At 56.4% G+C, this 19,090-nt stretch overlaps 6 protein-coding genes across 6 annotated transcripts; 2 read left to right on the forward strand and 4 right to left on the reverse strand.

Annotated features, from left to right (window-relative positions):
• Positions 1-1,208: 1,208 nt before the first annotated feature.
• On the forward strand, positions 1,209-3,035 carry PG985_011731 (uncharacterized protein; the record flags this gene model as incomplete). Its single annotated transcript, XM_066831498.1, has 2 exons — positions 1,209-2,132; positions 2,190-3,035. The coding sequence occupies 2 exons, from the start codon at positions 1,209-1,211 to the stop codon at positions 3,033-3,035; spliced, it is 1,770 nt and encodes a 589-aa protein (XP_066679548.1).
• A 159-nt stretch (positions 3,036-3,194) lies between these two features.
• On the reverse strand, positions 3,195-5,016 carry PG985_011732 (amidase; the record flags this gene model as incomplete). The annotated part of the gene is made up of 3 exons (XM_066831499.1): positions 3,195-3,464; positions 3,529-4,918; positions 4,976-5,016. 3 exons carry the CDS (start codon positions 5,014-5,016, stop codon positions 3,195-3,197), a joined length of 1,701 nt encoding a protein of 566 aa, XP_066679549.1.
• Positions 5,017-6,094: 1,078 nt separating this feature from the next.
• On the reverse strand, positions 6,095-8,440 carry PG985_011733 (kinase-like domain-containing protein; the record flags this gene model as incomplete). Its single annotated transcript, XM_066831500.1, has 2 exons — positions 6,095-8,228; positions 8,394-8,440. The coding sequence occupies 2 exons, from the start codon at positions 8,438-8,440 to the stop codon at positions 6,095-6,097; spliced, it is 2,181 nt and encodes a 726-aa protein (XP_066679550.1).
• Positions 8,441-10,031: 1,591 nt separating this feature from the next.
• PG985_011734 (retinal pigment epithelial membrane protein) lies at positions 10,032-12,098 on the reverse strand (the record flags this gene model as incomplete). Its single annotated transcript, XM_066831501.1, has 1 exon — positions 10,032-12,098. The coding sequence occupies one exon, from the start codon at positions 12,096-12,098 to the stop codon at positions 10,032-10,034; it is 2,067 nt and encodes a 688-aa protein (XP_066679551.1).
• A 1,698-nt stretch (positions 12,099-13,796) lies between these two features.
• On the forward strand, positions 13,797-14,732 carry PG985_011735 (uncharacterized protein; the record flags this gene model as incomplete). Its single annotated transcript, XM_066831502.1, has 1 exon — positions 13,797-14,732. The coding sequence occupies one exon, from the start codon at positions 13,797-13,799 to the stop codon at positions 14,730-14,732; it is 936 nt and encodes a 311-aa protein (XP_066679552.1).
• Positions 14,733-15,670: 938 nt separating this feature from the next.
• Positions 15,671-17,570, reverse strand: PG985_011736 (purine nucleoside permease; the record flags this gene model as incomplete). The annotated part of the gene is made up of 3 exons (XM_066831503.1): positions 15,671-16,014; positions 16,543-17,416; positions 17,481-17,570. The coding sequence occupies 3 exons, from the start codon at positions 17,568-17,570 to the stop codon at positions 15,671-15,673; spliced, it is 1,308 nt and encodes a 435-aa protein (XP_066679553.1).
• Between the last annotated feature and the right edge of the window lie 1,520 nt (positions 17,571-19,090).

Below are 19,090 nucleotides of genomic sequence, written 5' to 3' on the forward strand. Positions count from 1 at the left end.
CAGCTCGCAGCCCCATCCCGGGTATCTCGACCAGTCTCGTTGCCGTATCGTCTTTTCTTCCCAGATCATGGTGCATGGATCGGCCGGCCTCATCGCCAAACCTTAAAATGCAGTCAGTCGATGGTGGGGGTGGTTCACAGGTAGTAGTACCGTAGCAGTCGCAGTAGCAGGGGAGCACACTGGGAATGGATACAGTACTACTGTATCCGCGAGGAAACCTCCCACCTCCCCCAGATCCTGCCCTGCTGCAGTGCTGCTGCTAACACACAAGCTGGACGGCGGCGGGTTGCATACAACCAAACTTTCGTCCCGGCCTGCCGAGCTAGGCCACAACCGACGGAAGCGTCCAGCGTCAAGGGCAGGAAAGCCCGGAACGAGCTGAAGCGACCGGGTAAGTCAAAAAGGCTACCGTAAGAAGCATCATTTTCCGGGTGTCTAACCACTACCTACTTACAGTACTGTAAGGCTTGCCTGCCTGCAAGCCCTCCCTGCGCGCACACCAGCACCCACCCCCGAGTCAGGGGTCGCCCGTCGATGACCAGCAGCCGACCTCACCCTCTCGTCAGCGCCCGAGGTCGAGAATCAATTCGACCCACGCTTTTTGGCAGGGTCCCTTTTAGAGTTTCGCGCTTGATTTGAAAGCTCTTCTCTCTCCCAGCACCCAGATCAATGCTCTGAGGCTGATGGATTGATAAGGGACTTGGGCATGATATGTAGAGTGGGAGAGGAGGGCCACAGAGAGTGAAAGAGAGAGACAGGACATCGAGATACTGTAGCGCCTACCTGGAACATGCAACCTCTTAAGTCTCTCTCTGCCCGGAGAGAAAGGAATATTACATAGGCTGGGCGGCGGCTTCCGGCGAGAAACAACAAATCGGGTTCTAAGCTAGATATGGAGCCTCTTCGCCTGACCGTCGCTGCTACCACTATTACCGTTCTTCGCCTCCTCGGGTTCTAGAACCACCACTACCTCCTTGTACTACTGCCACTCTTCCTCCTCCTCCTCCTATTGCAACTACTACCACTTCGTCATCTCCTTGCCCACCCAGAAAACCGGGAAAGAGTTGGACCACGTTAAATACATCAAAACCACGCGCCTTTCCACCCCGCCACCTGACCCCATGTCCCTTCCCCCGATCTCCCTTCCCTTGTTCCACGACAACCCGGTGGTCGACGACAGCCCAGCAGCCGTCTAGTGTCATGCCCTCATGACATTGCAAGACCTCATCTCCCGGGCTGGCCATGGTGGCGACGAGAGCCTTGTCGGCCCCGAGGGCGCGCAGGGGGACATGACGGGCCTGCCCCCCTACGTCCGGTCCGGCCTGATCGCCATGGCCTTCTTCGGCTTCCTCTCGCTCGTGTCCGCGACGGGTCTGTTTCTCTACCTCAGCTACCGCCTGCTGAGGTGGCACTACTTCTTCAAGCACCAGCAGTCGCGCCGCCGCTCCCTCGAGGCCCTCGAGGCCCACTGCAGCGGCATCCCCGACTACACCTTGGGCCTGCCCCAGCTGAACCCGCCGATCGCTCCCGGCTGCTACCTTCGCTCGCAGCCTCCGTCGCAGCCCCAGTCGCAGGCGCGGTCGCGGTCTCCCTCGCCGTGTCCGTCCTTCTCCGACTACCACAACCAGTACCAACAGCACCTCGACTCCACCGCCTCCGCCGTCAGCGACGGCAAAGGTAAGAAGAAGCACAAGACAGGCCACAAGCGGCACACCTCGGACTCCTCCACCAAAACCTCGACCACCGGCTCGTCCTCCCTCTCGGCCGAGGTGGCGACCAACCCCTTTCTCCTACTCATCTACAACCTGCTCCTGGCCGACATCATCCAGGCCGCCTCCTTCATGCTGAGCGTCTCGTGGCTGCGGTACGACGCCACCTACAGCGCCTCCATCACGTGCTGGCTGCAGGGGTGGCTGTCCATGTCGGGCAAGCTGTCGGCGAGCGCCTGCCTGGTCTTCGCGTCGGGGCTCACCTACATGACCGTCGTCAGGGGCTACCGCGCCTCGCCCCGCGCCCTCTACACTTCCATCGCCGGCGTCTGGATCTTCACCTACGTCCTCACGGGCGCGGGCGTTGCCATCACGCACAATGGCCGCCGAGGCGGCGGCTGGTTCGCCTGGTCCAATGGCTGGGTAAGTATTTCTTTCAGCAGGATGCGGGTTCCATAACTGACTCACTGGCAATCACAGTGCTGGGTAAACTCCAGCTTCCGCCAAGAGCGCTTCTGGCTCGGCTACTTCTGGATCTTCCTCTCCGTCGGCCTCACCATCCTGATCTACGCCGCCATCTTCGCCACCATGCTGCGCCGCAGAAAGTTTTCCTGGCGCCACATGCCCGACCTCGAAGAAGACATGGACCGTGACCTGCAATCCCAGGGATCCTCGCGCGGGAAGAAAGCACCGCCAAGGCCGTCCGGCCATCACCCGGCGTTCCTTGTCTACCCATTCATCTACTTGCTGGTCACGGGGCCCCTGGCGACAGGCCGCATGCTCACCATGGCAGGCTACAACGTCAGTATGGCATTCTACCTCTTCGCCGGCGCCTTATCCGCCTCGCACGGGTTCCTCAACGTGTCGCTCTGGTCCACCTGCATCCTCTTCATCGGACAGAAGGAACAGGAAAGCTTGGGGCTCGATCGGTTCATGCGGACTCCCAAGGAACGAACATACGGGAACATGGTCTGGATTCAGGGAGGGACTGGTCCGGCAGTAGAAGACGGGCGCGGCGGCGCCCCCGGCAACACAGAAGGCGGAATGGTGCACAGAGGATCGTGGGTCCAGCGTCTTTTGGGCGGGGGCGGGGGTAGCGGTGGCGCCCAAACAATCTGGCTCAACCAAACTACGGCGAGAGTCCGTCCTTGGGGAGCTGGAGCAGGGGTGGAATATGGCTCACAGCACAGCTTGAATCGGCAGACGACGGGCCCCAGTGAAAGAGGGGGAGGCAGTGGTGAGATTTCAGAGATGCAGATTCTCACAACTGTCACCATCGAAACCTCAGGGGATAGTACGGATCCACCAAAGAGCCTAGATTTTTAATGTCAACTGCGAGACGAAGTTATCAAACAACCCATAAGTTTCAAAGTCGGACGCAGTCCAAGCCATTTGACTCACTAACTAGGTGCTCGTGCTAAACGTACATTGCGATCATCCTCATACGCGTGCCCCGCCGTGCCCGCCCAGGCTGTGGCATCCCTACTAATCCACGTCGTCAATAGAAATCGGCTGATACTTGTTCTCACCTAGAGCCTCTTCGACCTTCTTCATGTACTCCAACACCTTCTCCTCTTCCAACCGGCGCCCCACGATCTGGACAGCAACGGGGAGACCGTGCATAGCCGTGGCGTCGTAATGCTTGTAAGCACCTCTGGCTACGCCGTTCAGCTTCTTGATGTTGAACGTCGACGGAAGCTTGTCGAGGTCTTTATCGACGCGTGTGACGGGGATGATGCCGCAGGTGTAGTCCAGCTATTTTGCACAGTTAGAGCTAACCGGGAACGCATGCATGTACATGGGAGGAACAGGCACTTACAATATTGAAAAGGAATGTGTAGCCACAGCTGCTAACAGCATCCTTCATACCATCATGTGGTACGGCAGGAGTTGCGTTCGGCGGGGTGATGAGGAAGTCGACGCGCGACTTATTCCACCAGGCAAACCATTTGGCTCGGTATGCCTCCCGTTCGGCGACGAGCTGCCAGTTCTCGTAGGCGCTCTTGGCGTTCCAATCCCGCACCAATCCAGCCCATACATCATCTCTGCGGACGTACTTAACCCACAGGTAGTAGATGTACTTGAGGGGGCGGGGGAGGTTCATCAGGAAACGCATCTGTGCGGCGCCAGGGTCATTCCATTCGCCAGTCCTGAAGAAGCTCGAGAACATCTGGCACCCGTCGGCGTTGAGCAGCTGAGATCCCAGCACCAGTCCCTCATAGGGAGATGGTGGGTTAACCTCGACTACCTCGTGCCCTGCATTCTTCAGTGCGGCCTCCACTTTCTCCAGGGCCCGCAGGCAAGCTGGACTGGGGTCAACGACGCCGTCGGTTCGCATGATACCCACCCGCAACTTGGAGGTTCGCGCGACGTCCTCCACTTGCTCGCGATCCCATTCCAGCCGATGCGCTGAAGGGTCGTATTTCCACGGCTTCATCGTTATGATGGCTTCAACGAAGTATCTCAGATCGTCCAGAGTCCGGGCCATCGGGCTGAAGACGCTGGGTACTCCTTCCTGGCCCGGCATTGAAGTCTTGACTCCAAGTTTGGGCCATCGACCCGTTGAGCAACGAAGACTGTAGATGCCGGAGAAATGTGCGGGTACTCGTACGCTCCCAGCCACGTCACTTCCAATACCAATTCTGCCTCCAAGAGCCAGCAGTGCCGCCTCGCCTCCGGTGGAGCCGCCGGGAGAGTAGTTGTTGTTGTGTGGGTTGGTGCACCGGCCCCAGACATCGTTGGTGGATTCAAAGCTCAGGAGGGTAGTCGGGAGGTTGGTCTTGACGTAGGGAACGGCGCCTGCATGTTTGAGCATGCGAACAAGGGGACCATCTTGGTGGAGTGGTTCCTTGTTGCCGACGAAGCTGCTGTAGCCGACAGTGGTGTCGAAGCCGCCCACCGAGATGCTGTCTTTCAAGCTGACGGGGATGCCACCCAGTGGTCCTCCAAGATTGATACGACCGCCATTGATCCATTCCTCGGCCTCCGAGACCATGATCTCGGTGAGACAGTTTGTCTTCTCGTGGGCCTTGAGGGCAACCTTGCAGTAGGTGTGGAGAACATCCTGGGCCTTGTAAGACTTGTTTTGAATTCCTCGCACGAGCTTGCCTATGGGCATGTTGATGACATCTCTGTCAGACTTGGTGAAAGGTGCTTGGCATTGAGTCAAGTCACGTATGCGCTGCGCACGTTCATTTTGCTTGAAGCGACTGCATTGGCAGTTGGTCAGGGGACGACACTGTCGGAGATAGGGTAATGGGACTCACCAATCCCGCAAATGCTGGATGTAATCTATTGGGAAGACCATGGTTGATTGATTCGTCTACGACATCAAGAAGTGTCAAGTAGTGGGTGCTGCGGTGTTGCTAACACAATGAAGGTGGAATTCAAAGATTTGGTCCAAGGAAGTTGAGAGTAAGCAACGTGTTCGAGACTCGAACACGGCAAGTTGACCACGAATGCAAGAATGCAGATCCGAGGATGTGAGAAGAATCCGCCATGGTTCAACAACGACAACCGTGAGACATGTACCCAATGCCACTTTACATGCATATCTCTCTCCCACTTGAGGTAGGCGCGGACGGCTTGGGGTAGCTGCTGCTGCTGCTAGCTGCTAGCTGCTCACCCGCCCAACCCCACCCCGCACTCCTGCCTTTAGTGACTCGACACAGCACAGGGATGTTGTTTGTGTCAGAGCGTGTAACAGCCAATCAGGTTGCGACCTCATGAGCCGAAGGGGATTCCCCGTGGATAACCGCCTGTCGCTTCCCCGCGAAAATGGAGCTGCACAGGGATAGCACGGTTAAAGATCGACATAAGCCGGAGAGAGCAGCTGCTGAGCATGTTTGATCGCATTTGTGCGCCTCGCGAGCTGCTGTAGCTTTCGAAGAGGCAATGAAAATAAAGATCAGATGACCCAAATAGACGAGGGCCCAAGATAACTAACGCCTGAAGCTCATGTACATGTAACAAGTGGCGGCGGCTTGGCCTATGGTCATATTTGTTTATTGTCCGACAACTGCGCACTGCCACACAGATACGGACTGCATTGAGAACCTGAATCACGTCGTGAATATGCCAGTCAATCCAATCCAATCCAAACTTAGAATTCGCTGGTGTAGATACAGTCCTAAAGTTAGTGCACGCTGATCGACACCACGCCAGGTATCGCTATCTTAAACCCACCTTTTAGGAACCCCTGGTTCCGGAGGCAGCTCTCGTGACCAACTGCCTCTCAAGTCAAAAGTCAGAAAATCAAAGTTCCGAATTCATTCACGCCAAACACCAGTGCCAAATTTGCCAAACCCTCTCTAAACCGAGTCAATAACGATGCATGATTGCATGCCTTCGCCTCCAAGATCAAATCAGACCCATGAAAGCCCCCGCTACCAGTATGCCTTGTAGTCGCCGGACAACCCGGCGCACACCGAACCCCATCGGTGAATCGAGGCCAGGACCGCAAAATGAATCACAAGAAGAATAGAAGTAACGCTCCAGCTCTTGTTCAGACGCCCCAGGTTGCCAGTCTGGTAACCAGTGGACTGCGGACGCCATCGGATAAGATCCTGTCTTCGAGGAAGACCGAGGTCCAGCGCAGCCAGACTGACGAGTGGAAGACTGACGCTCGGCTTGGCCATGTACGGCCAACAAATCTGGGCGAAAGAGGACATCTTTACCACGAACAGCGCAAAACGCACCAGAAACAGGATCGTGTCCGCATTCTGATGGTAAATGTAGCACGCCCGGTGCTGTAACAATATTCCCTTGTGCGTGATGTCTTCCAGAACTGTCCTAGGCGGCGCCATAAGGAGAGGGGGAGATGGTTGCGAGTGATGATGCTCTTCCGCACCCTCGTCCTCGGACGGCTGATGAGCGAAGCCGTTTGCCGCGCGAGGTATGATGAGAGCATGAGATCGACGTCGGGGAGTTGTTGGTGTCATATGCTTGTGCATACCATCGTGACTAGATGGCGGGCTATGGTCCGGGAGGCTGGAAATGGACATGGGGGATTCAGGGGTTTCGATGTTCCCCTCGGCAGCTGTGTCTCTGAACCGTTGCTTGTTTGGATCCGGAACAGGTGTTCCTGGCATAGGTGAATCCAAGTTATGAATTCGGCGACCTTCCAGACCCACTGTAGGGCTAGAACTTCTGGGTTCTCTCCGCGGAACAGTCGCATTCGACTCCTGATTCATGGCTGTGAGGACCTCGGTTGCACTTGGCCGATCGCTTGGATTAAGGGCCAGCATCCTCTTAAGTAGATAGTAAAGCTTCGAGGGTAGATCTGGGCGCTCACGCCTCTCGTCCTGGAAGCCCTTCCAATGCGATATTTCGGCTCGGAGCTGATCAATATCCTCGAGCTCTTCCTGGACGGTGTTTGCATTGATATAAGGCAGGCGGTTGAAACACAAAAAGTAGAGAATCATCCCCAACGAAAAGACGTCCGACTTGGTGGTGAAGTTGCCAAAATTCCCACCAGCATCCTGAATGAGCACTTCCGGGGCGCAATAGGAAATGGTGCCTGTCGTACCGGTAGACTTCCTTTTGGCATTTTCCGGTTGAACCTCTCCAAAATCGCTGATCAGACACGTGAGATTGCCGTTCTCGCGATGCAAAAGGCAGTTGCTGGGTTTCAGGTCACGGTGTATGTAGTTGGCGGCGTGAAGGTAGGCAAGACCCGAAACGATGTCTCGAAACAACGGGAATATCTCATCAAAGGACAGGCGGCGCTGCTGATTCACAAGTACAGGTTTCTCGAAATGGCTTTTCGAGCGACGCCGCATCTGCGCCTTGAGTTGTTCCTTGGTGGTTTCCTTGGGTTGGTCACCCACGATATATTGCAGTAGGTCGCCGCCGTTGCAATATTGTTGGAGGATAAACGCACATGCGACGCTAGGACCGAAACGGTGCAACTTGACATCCTCTAGCCACACGTGTCGGTATGAGACGAGGTTCGGGTGCGACAGCTTGGCAAGCAGCTCGACCTCAATCAGGACCTTTTCCAGCCAGGCATGATCGTCCCCGACGGGAACACGCTTGCAGGCGAAATGCCCAAGGTGGCATCCATCAATCTCGTGACGGACTAGAAGCACGACTCCCTTTCCACCTCTGCCCAGTTCTCGCTCCTCGACAAAGAATGTCTTGAAGTATTGAGGACTAAAGGCATCTCGCCTTATGCGCCCACCCTGCGGGGGTATAGGGGTGCTTGAAACGAATTCGGCGTCTTGGACCGCGGGCGAGGCAATGGGCAAGGCGGGCTGGGTCAGCCGCCGGATAGGACTAGGAGGGGCGGCGCGAGTGCGAATGTTGTCTTCATTGTGTCCGGCCTGGAGCATGCGAAAGTAGTTGGGGTCGACATAGGTTTTGTCGCGGCTAGAGGGAATGTTGTCGTAGCGTCGCTCGGGCGAAGGCGAGCGTGGGCGCAGCGACTGGTGACAGGTGGGGCATTCGGTCAGGGAGAGGCCGCGGATCTCGAGCCGCTGTGACGAGGGATCGCGTACCACAAGGGCATCGTGATGTCGCCTGGGAACAAAGAACGACAGTTGGAGTCAGCCATGGATACACTTGAAATGGAGAGTCGGGGCAAATAATTGGAAGTAGGTTTTATTGAGCGGCGGAAAGTTGGGTTGTCATTGGGGAGGGAGATATGGAGAGGGCGAAATGGGATCGCGACTAGAAATGACGTACAGAACAATCTCACGGCCTTCTCTCGAGGTGTATGGAATTAGCTCCATGGCGCCCGAATCCTCGTTCGGGGAGGTGCGGTTTCGCGGGGGTTGTTACCATGGAGGAGCGACGGCGCATAAGGTAGGTTTATATCAAACAATGTTCGTTCCCGTCTTTGCAGAGTCTTGTCTTTCTGAAGATTCCCGGTTCACAAAGGATTTTGTTTTGATCAATTGAGATTGGAGGCGGCAACGGAAGTGGGATGCTCATTGGCAATAACGCAACTGATGTGGGTCGGTCTGGGGATCGAATGACACTAGAAGTTGCCCCGCCTTCAGCTACCATTCCGCCAAGCCGATACAGCACCACCTTAGAACAATTCGACGCGCTTGACTGGGGTGCATAGGGCAATTGGGGCTTTTTGCTATCAATTGAAGGGATTCCCAAGGGAGTTGAGCTTGCAGATATGACTCCTGCTTCACTGTATTTGATGTCATACGTCCTTCTCATTTTCATCGACAATACCAAGATGACGATAGCTCAGCAGTGTTACAGGCCCAACATATTCAATGGAGCATTGGCAAACTGTGGAATTGCTATCCTTTTTACTCATTTCCCGTACGATCCGCGCCCGGGAGCCGGGACAGACAGCACGCAGGCGCTTTCTCGCCGGACAATCCGTAACATCTGATGATTCAGATTACCGGCATAGTTCCGAGACGCAGTTGGGTCCCGTTGCAGACTGGCGGAATTATCGGCATGATTTGTGGATGTAGCGATGGCATCTGACTGGAGATGATCTTATCAGTTGGCGGAAGCGTGACGCAGGACGTATTTGTGAACCCTGACACTTTGCCTTCCTCCTCTCCTCGAGTCGCGATGCTATCCTCCTGATCTCAGACATCCCTGAACACAGTTGTTGTGTTGTTCTGCTCCGAGATGACTCTCTTGCAAATTGTAGGTCGTGGGTGTTATCATCATTGATCTAATGCGCGTGGTAACTTTTGTCTATGCGGCCAAAAATATGAAGCTCCGAGATGTTCCTGTGGTAACTCTCTCTGCTGGGAAAGAACTGGAGTCATAAATATGTGTTTGGAGAATGTAGAGGCATTTATATATCTAGGCAAATACCTCTGTATCTTTCAAAATATGCTTCGAATTTTGGACGGATAGATGAGGCTTCAGGTAACCATGGTCGGGCGATATCTTCCAAGGGATAGGGCCCATCAACTTCACAGTGGACGCCTTCTCCCCAGCTACAAAACAGCTCAAGTCAAAATTTCGCAGTCATATTTGCTATGTTTGAATCGAACCTGGGTTCACTGTATGTCAGTTACTAATGCCCAGCCAGTCAAAATGCTCTGTGTTTCGCGGCACATACTGTAAGCTTTGAGGTGCACAATCAAGACGCCCAAATCTGGAAGCACCAGAGACGACCCAGTCATTATGATTAAGTACTACTACACATTTTGCAACAATGGACAAACCAATGCTAGACGCCACCGCCCATGAGCATGCAGATACCAACAAGAAAAACATCCAAAAACATGCGAGTTAGATATGTACATGAAGGATTGAAGAAAAAGTGTACAGACAGAAAGGACAGGCATTGGCGCAGCTCGCGTCCGCTTCCTCGCTCAGCTCGCGGCGCACCGCAGCTCAACCAATCCATCTCTCCAGGGTATCACGAACAACCGCCAAAGGACTCGAAACATCAATCTCCGCCGCCGTCTTCTCCCTCCTCACCCCCAAGCACGGACGCTGCCCGCGAATCTCCGCCTCCGAGTACCAGCGCCCGTGCAGCCCGTACGGCACCCGCTGCGGCAGCTTAATGCGCGCCACCACATCCCTCATATTCCGCGCATCGATGACCCAGAGCTCGCTCCGCGCCGCGAACTTCCCTTCGTCGTCGCGGCACTCCCCGCCCGCGTCCAGCTGCGCCTCGTCAAAGACGTACGTGAGCAGCCAGCCGTCGTCCTCGGCCCGGGCGTCGGCGCGCGGCACGAACCGCGGCTCCTGCGCGTACCAGCCGGGAGGCAGGCGGAACAGCTTGACGGGGTCGTTGGGGTCGGTGCTCTGGAGCACCTCGGCGATGCCCCGCGTGTCGACGCAGCCCTTGATCTGCTGCGGGCAGTGCGCGGTCCCGCGGGCGATGAGGGCGGTTGCGTCGATCTTGGCGAGGTGGTCGATTTTGGCTGCTTTACCGAGGGCGGCCGAAAAGTACGAGCTCGAGCCCGTGCTGCAGCCGTAGATGTACCGCGCCGTTCGCATCTCGTAGGCGGGCGAGATGGTTGGGAACTCGAAGGGGATCGCGGACAGGGCCCACTGGTTCCGGATCGTGGGCTTTTTCTCTGGGCAGAGTAGATCGTTGGCCGTCAGGAGGGGGAAGTTGAAGTAGTACAGTCGGCACTGCTCTTCCTCGGCGTACTCTGGCGGCACGGGCTTTCGGGTGGGTGGCGCGAGCGCGCCGGCGCTGTACACGACCGACGCTGATGTCAGGCGGCAGGCGAGGAGGTGCACGTTGGTTTCGGGGACTGGGCACGGGGTCGTGGTCTCCCAGCAGTTTGCCGCGTGGAAGATGACGCACGCGTTCGTCTCGAACCACTGGATCCTCTGCGGTTCGTACCTCGGGAAGACGCCGAATCGAGATCGATCCGTCGGATCATACGACACTACGGGCTTCCCGGTGAGATTGTTCATCGGGTCCAGGGAAAGGGGCAGATCCATTATGACGGTGTGTTTGGCAGCGACGCCGAAGTCGTGCATCATCTTGGGTGACCCCATTCCGGGAATCGGCATGTCGAACCTGGGGCCCAACATCCTTCCAGCCTTCTTGTGCGCCTTAGCCGACGGAACTATCGAGTAAAAGACGTAGGGCTTGATGAACACGGCGTGGAAGGTGATCATTTCCTTGGTCACCGGATCGACCCTGGGGTGGCCGGTGGCCCATTCCTTCATGAACGCAATGGCGGAGTCGCCGCCGAACCCCAATCGCCTGTCCCGCCCTGGCTCGTTTTCTGCCTTGCGTCCGTTGTACCAGCCCACCGTCTCCAGGCCTGGCAGTTGGAACCGCAAAGGAGGCCCGCTCTCGCATGTTGCCAGTGCTCGGCCGTCGTGGTACACGACTCCAGTGTTGGCGACGCTAATCTTCTTGATGCGCTGCCTCGATCCAGGCAGGGCCGAAAGAAATGCCAGGAAGACGGTTCGCATCACCACGAGTAAAATGGTTACGAGCGAGCCGCTCACCAAGGTGGCGATGCTGGGCAAGATTGGCCTACTGAGATTGCGATTGCCCTTTGCGTTCAGGTAGACGTCGGTCAGCATATACTGGTTCACGAACTCAGGCGTAACTTGGGTGTTCTTTTCGCCACTTCTTCGGAAGAGAACACCGCTGAGCATACCATCTCCGTCGAACCAGTGCGCGTCACGGCCCAAGTCCTCGTTGGTCGTGGGGTTCCCTCCATTCCTGACATATTGGCCTCCGGCGAGCTCTGCAGGTATGTCTCCCTCAAAGATACATGGTGTGAGTGGTAGCGTACGGCGGATGGGAGCAAAGTTCCCTGACAGGTATCTACGGATGATTGTTAATGTGGTGAGCTCACGATGAGGCGCGAGGTATACTGACGGGTGGGGATGGCCTCGCTTCCCCCAATGCTTCACTCGCGGCTGTTCATACTGAATCTGCTCCTCCGCTTCTACGACAGCTCTCGAATACCCTTCCAACATCTCGGTGTGTTGGTGGTTTTGCCTGATAGCAAGATCATCCGGTGCAGGATTCACACCTTGCGAGTCACGGGCTGGGTCGTGGTCGAGGACGATATGTGCCAGAGGTTTGTCGTTACACCGAAAGGCAGGGTGTTAGTGTTGAGGCTGGAACTACGGTAGTTTTACATTCTAGCCACTGGCTAGTCGACTGCTAACTACCGGCTTTCTCGAGTGCATACATAACGTTCAGTTCAGCACGGCATTGCATCCCAGGTGGGGGTTTGGCGCTTTTGGACGACTATGACGGCATGCCTGTGCTTCAAGTTCAAGGATCATAGCCAACGAGGGGGGGCCAATCACCCGTCGCCCCGACGCTGCGCAGTCCAAACTCAACACCCTCGTGGCTCACTCGGGGATAAGGTAAGCATGCAATTAACGATTACCAAGTTTTGCTCATGAATAACTCGGCATTGGGTTACCCTGTTGCGATTGGAGGTCGAGATCAGACGAGAGTGGGCGATTAAGCCGATCTAATCGTGCAGTCTGAGCTCAACCTGCATGCAGGTGGCCAGTGCCAGCGGCACTTCTCCACCACAGCTCCCTGAACTTTTGGTGCTTCAGGTGCGGCCCCTCTCAAAGATGCTGCAACAACTTCCACATTTTGTTCCCCATCAACAGAACCCATCCACATCAGTTGCACCCTTCGGGTTGTTGATGGCCGTCGTGGAGTTGAAACTCCGGATTGTTTACTGTCTTTTTTTCCAGGTGACGAAAAGACCATAGTCTGGCGGGGAAGAATGTGGGTGAGATCATACAAACTTCACGGTTGCATGCCAATGCCCAAGCTGTCAGGTCACTGCAGTGACATGAGGGGGTGATGATTCATCACCACCGAAACCTAAAAATCATGACACTCCGACTGGTCGACAGGACCCAAACAAACGCACGGCAATATCACACCTTACAAGTTACCACGCACTGCAACCGCACTCACTGTCCAATCACACCCACCTCCGGTCACTCTTCCGACGATCCCGCTCCGGCTCATGATGGCCAGAATCTGAACTCTGTCGTCAGGGAAGACCCCCCAGAGCTCACCAATACCGATCGCCCATCTACCTAATCTGGCTAGTTCCTACTCTTTAGGTTAAGCCCTTCTACTAAGCATTCTGCCACAGTCAGGGCCATCCCTGCGATGAGAAGCTTGTTTGTCGATCTCTGGTGACTGCTGCGACTATGGAGAGCCCATGGCGAGCCCCTCCAAGCGGCCGTCCTATGCTATGAAGCGGCCATGTCGAGCAGGAATAGCCTGACTTCCAGTTCCCGGATGTGACGGGCGCCGGTCAGAGCCGTAAGTAACTGCTGTGCGATGGCTTGCAGTGCAGGTCTGACTTGGGCGCTGGTTCGTCGTCTCGGCCATCCATGTCAGTCCTATGACACGATTACATTTCGATGGATAGGATGCTAGCGACCCAAGGAACGTGAAGATGAAGTCACTGACCACCTAGCTCACGGGCGACCCCGTTGGCTTTGCATTCAAATACCGGACTGCCCAACCTTGGGAATGCCTGTTCTATCTCCTATATTCACCCACCTCAAGCTAAACACCCCTCTTCCGCATCTCTTTCAGGTGCTCCTTCATCATCTCTGGGCGGTGTCTTCACGAACCTTTCACCAAAGCAAACGACGACAGCCATATCCATATAACGTGCCACCACCATGCCGGGTAACAACGCACTCGCTGTCAACAGCGTCGTTGGGCAGCATGCCAACCTGGAAATCACCACCCATGGCTCGGACTGGTACTACACCGTCTGTGCCATCATGGGCTTCGCGACCTTGACCTTCATGGGCTTGGCCTTCACCAAGCCGCAAGGACACCGAATCTTCCACTACCTGACGGCGGCCATCACGGCCACTGCATGCATCGCCTACTTCTGCATGGGATCCAACCTGGGCCAGGTCCCCATTCAGACCGAGTTCGTGCGGCCCGGCAGTCGCCAGGTCGGCTCCGCGGGTACCCGAGAGATCTTCTACGTCCGCTACATTGATTGGTTCATCACGACACCTCTCTTGCTCACCGACCTGCTGCTCACCGCTGGCATCCCGTGGCCCACGCTGCTCGCCGTCATTTTTGCCGACATTGCCATGATTGTGACCGGCCTGGTCGGCGCCCTCACCCAGACACGCTACAAGTGGGGTTTCTGGACCTTCGGAATGTTTGCTCTCTTCTACATCATCTACGAGCTCGTCGGCCCCGCCCGCCGCCATGCCAGCGCCCTGGGTGACGGCCCCAGCAAGACGTTCCTCACTTGCGGTGTCCTCCTGTCCTTCCTCTGGTTCCTGTACCCCATTGCCTGGGGTCTGAGCGAGGGCGGCAACGTCATCCACCCCGACTCCGAAGCCATCTTCTACGGCGTCCTCGATGTCATCGCCAAGCCCCTATGGGGTGCCCTTCTTATCTGGGGCCACCGTAACATCACTCCTCAGCAGCTTGGCATCAACATCCACGACAACACCAACCCCAACAACCCCGTTTCTGAAAAGGGACGCGGCCCCCACGGTGCTCACGGTGGTGCTCCCGATGGTCCTGCTACCACTGCCGGTGCTAACGGCACTCCCGCCACTGCCGGTGCTGGTGGCGCTACCGTCTAAAGCCGTCATGGATTCGGATTTGATGCCATCGGAAGAAAGTGAAAACGGAGTCGGGGAGGATAATGGAGTATGGAGGATCGTTTACGATGCTTTGCTTGTACTGTTGATTTCTGCTGTGCTGCTATGGTTGGCTCGGTCCATAATACCCTTAATATCATCGGCCTTCTTGAGGCACGGTGTGGATGAGCTTGGTTCCGGTACTCGGTTATGCTAATACCCACACGATCTTTAGACTTGGTTGGTTTATGTTATCTAATACCTTGATATGCAATCTCCAAAGCTGTTACGAGCATTAATAATATCCAGTCATAAATATCGTCGACTTGCTCTCCTGATACCTAATTGCCCATGAGGTTTGGTCTCCATTTACCGTGAATATCGTGAATTGAATACCTTGTTTCAGGACAGCTCATTTGCATACCAACCTGGATACTGTCATATGCCGACGATGGTTTGGCACATCCTCCTCTAGGTTCCGGCACACGAGTCGCGTCCGTCCAGACCCCCTCTTCGCAGCTTTGGGGGGAATCCTAAACACTCACGATCTTGGACGGTTAGAGTCGAGCCTAGTGGCTGGTGTCGCGCCCGGCGCCGAACTCAACTCGGGCCTCGTGCCTCATCGGACGGAAGGGGGTAGCCGCGCTGGCAAGCTGCACTGTCATCAATCTTCTTGGGAAAGTCGATGCAAGTTGCGAGGTTCGGCCACGTTGGGTTCTATGTGCGTTTATTGTTCCTGGGTACTGTACACTGTTCTACTCTCTCTGTGTTTCCATTGAGTCCTCAATTGCGGTGCCCAGGTTCCTATCTGGAGTTATCCCTGGCCAGTCAAGTAAGCGGGGGAGCAACTGCAAGGAGGTAGCAATTGAGTCTGCCAGCGAAACCAAGTTGAACCATCCCCTCTTCGTCCCGCCTTCGGCCAATCAACGCATGATTCTGAATCACATCGCGAAAACATCAGCCACCACCCCCCGAACGGGTAGTCCCCCCTTCCCCACCCCGGCATACGTACTCCCATCCGCCGCCGCCGCGCTGCTTCCCCCAAACACGCCCCTCCCCGGCCCGAAGTCGGGGACCCCGCCCAGGGACCCGAACACGTCGCCGATGTAGTTGGTCGGCGGGATGCCCGGCCCGTAGACGCGGTCCCAGTCGGACAGGATGCCGGCCACGATGCGCCCGCCCGCGTTCCAGGTGTTGTTGAGGGCGAGGGCGAAGCCGTTCTGGCCCAGGAGCTGCAGGTGCTCGAGCGCCGTCATGTTGGGGGGGGGGCGGTCGAAGTTGGAGCCTGTGACAAGGAGTTAGTAACTAGGTTAACATGTCACATCACGCACGGACATGAGGGGGAGGGGAAGGAAAAATGGGCGGGTGAGGAAGTGTGTTCTGGGATAGAGTTAAGCAATAGGCAGGGGAAAGGTTCGTGGGCTTTAGTCTCAAAGACTGTGAAGACGGGATGCAACGTGCCGGTGTCGGTCGCTGAGTTGAGACAAAAAGAAGACGACGCCAGTCTGCAAGAAAGGAAGGGAGGGGGTAGAGAGGGGTAAATGCGGCCCCGGATCTTGAGGGATTGATGAAAGATGATAAGGTTAAACTTCTCCTCCGTAGCTTTGACAGACAGTGTTTGGACCAAGAGAAAAGGGGGTGGTGGGGAAAGGCCGGATAGGATGGGATTGGCTTCGTTTCCAAAACAAAGTGTGCCGAACCTCCCGCATGCCTTGCATTCCGGATGATCAATCAGAACCAAGTACCGGGAATGGAGGGAGGGGGATACGGGTGTAACGAGAAGATAAGAAGAGCAAAAGAAAAGTCAACGTACCAGCGCGCATGACAATGGCGCGGCTGAAGTCGGCTCTGCGCGCCAGGTGCGCCCGCAGCAGCACCTGCAGCACCGCGCTGTCCTCTTGCGCCGTCATGCAGTAAGTGACCTCGGACTGGTTGGTCCAGACCCGCGTCGTGTTCTCGAAGGCCTCGCTGAGCAGCGGGCCCGAGTAGTAGTTGTCGCTCGTGACCGAGTCGCAGCGGAGGACCGACGGGGGGCCCGTCGCGGCCTCGTAGACGTTTTCGTGTTTATTTACGCCACTGTTACTATTGCTGCTTCCATCGGAGGTGGTGGTGTCGTACTTGGCGCGGTACTCGGCCGCAGCATCGTCGTCGTCGAGGACGGGGGCGTGGCTGCTACCGTCGCCGCTGCTGCTTACGTTGCGCGCCAGGTCGAACGCGGCGTCCCGCAGCGCCTCGTTGACCTCCATGACCTCGGTGCCGTACCAGCTCGTCGGCGCCCGCCCGGGCGCGCTGGTCCCGTAGGCCAGGTAGCCCGTGCTGAAGTTGGCGGGCATGTCGCGGGCGTCGAGCTCGTACTGCAGCGCGGCCTGGACCGCGAACCGGGCCAGCGCCACGCTGCCCAGCGTGCCCAGCTTCGGGTTCACGCCCGCGATGCCGCTGATCAGGAAGTAGGTCCGGCTCAGGTCGAAGCGGGCCGCCGCGTCGGCGCCCAGCACCAGGGCCGACGTCGAGGCGGCCGCGTTGATCTCGGACTCGCCCAGCGTGGCTTGGCACACGACGCCCGAGGCCGTGCAGTGCACGTGTGGGTCCAGCGGGAAGAGGCCGCCGATGGAGATGTTGTTCTCCAGGAGGCTGCCGTGTCCCAGGGTCGGTAGGGAGGTGTGCCAGATCTGGGCTTCATCGTTAAACTGGCCAAAGAAAGGGTTGAATCTGGTCAGTCGGGGTTTCCAGGGCAATGAGAGGCTGACGCACCATGTTGAGGATCATAACCTTGGGCGCCATCTTGCCGTACGCTTGGCGCGGGTTCGATTGACCGTACGTTGAGCTTTCGGGCGTGGGCATGGCGGCGGCCCACGAGACATGGCTCAGGCAGAGCACAATGGCCCGGCGTAGCCAGAGCATCATGCTGCGAGGTGGTGACGATAGCAAATTTTTGAGAGCTAGTTAGACTTCTGCAAGAAGACCTCAAAAGCAAAGAAAGCAATGAGCATGAGGCGTAGACGGCAAGCATGCCTTTTCGGATACCGAGACATTGGCAAGCAGGAAGGGCATGACGGCGAGGAGGGAGTGTTGTTAGTAATAAATACGAAAACAAAGGAGAGCATCAAACGCTTCTTTCTTCAATAGATGATATAATTGAATGCATTTCAGATTGTGACGTCGCACAACAGCAAATATCTCATCTGGGGCTCCATTCAAGTGTCGAATCTGCTTCCTGGGATGCATGCAGGTCTGCGATGATCTGGATGGGAGCACAGCAGGGGTAGCATGACTTTGCTGGGCCGCCGCAAACAGGCCAGAGAAACGGCCCTGCATAACTGACAGGCTGATTTCGCATGCTCAGGCACACATGGATGCGGGTGCCTTTCGGGGGCCAATGGTGATTGAGATGCAGCAGCAGTGGGAGATGGTGTCCGGCTTATTCACATGGTTGTGAACGGCCGTCTCGGTCGCGATCCCTCCCTCCATTCCCTCCCGTTGCGTTCAATCCAGAACGGGGTGTTGCTGAAAATATTGGTGGAATTGATTGCTTGGCAGTTCAGTTCGAGTCCGGTGATGTGAGTCTTCATCTGATGCGGGTTGGCAAACTGAGAGAGACTCGGGCAGATCGCACAACTCGGAGATCTGTTTGCCATGTAGTCTAGAGCGTGGTATTGAAGCCCCGAAGGTGCACGAGAGTTCATACCCCAGTAATTCTGATGCAGTGCCCGTTTGCTATGGGCTTGGTTTGGATGATTCCGTCAAGGCAGCACAAGACGGGTGCACTGCATGCCAGCGGAAGTTGCTCAGAGGGGAGCCTGACAGGCCGCTAGAGCTCACGAGCCAATCCAGCGCCGGTGGGGGGCGTGTGCTTCCGTGGCAAAACAGCATGGCGGCGCATGGCATCCCCCAAGGAGCTCTTCGCTCGACTCAAGGATACCTGCAGTTTGGTAGGCAGCAGAGGCGAGAAACATGCAGCTCGTTTTGCGATAAAGTGCCTTTTCAGACATGGGATACGAGCCACCACGGGGAGGTGATTCGGCCCATGGTGGACGGACGCAGGTCGAGGGAGGAACGTCGGCACGGTGGAGGTGCATGGCTCCGAGACACCAGCAAACCGATAAATACGAATCGGAAATGGCGCCGCTGCGTCTCACGCTCTCAGGATTTAGTGGCTGACCTACGCGAGTCTCCTGGATCGGGCTAGTTGCGTCACACAAACACGTCGTTGCTAGCATGTTCCGTTTGGCTGCTCGATCGCTCCAAGTGCCCCTATGTCTAGTCTCAGTGCTCATCTCCGAGGTGAACGGAAGAGAAAGACAAGATCTCAGTAGTTAGCGAATGTCTTGTTCCTCACGCTGCTGAAACCCTTCCAGAAAACT

The sequence above is a fragment of the Apiospora marii genome (genome assembly GCF_038362585.1).
Source record: "Apiospora marii strain CBS 49790 chromosome Unknown utg000009l_segment0_segment0, whole genome shotgun sequence".
NCBI lineage: Eukaryota > Fungi > Ascomycota > Sordariomycetes > Amphisphaeriales > Apiosporaceae > Apiospora > Apiospora marii.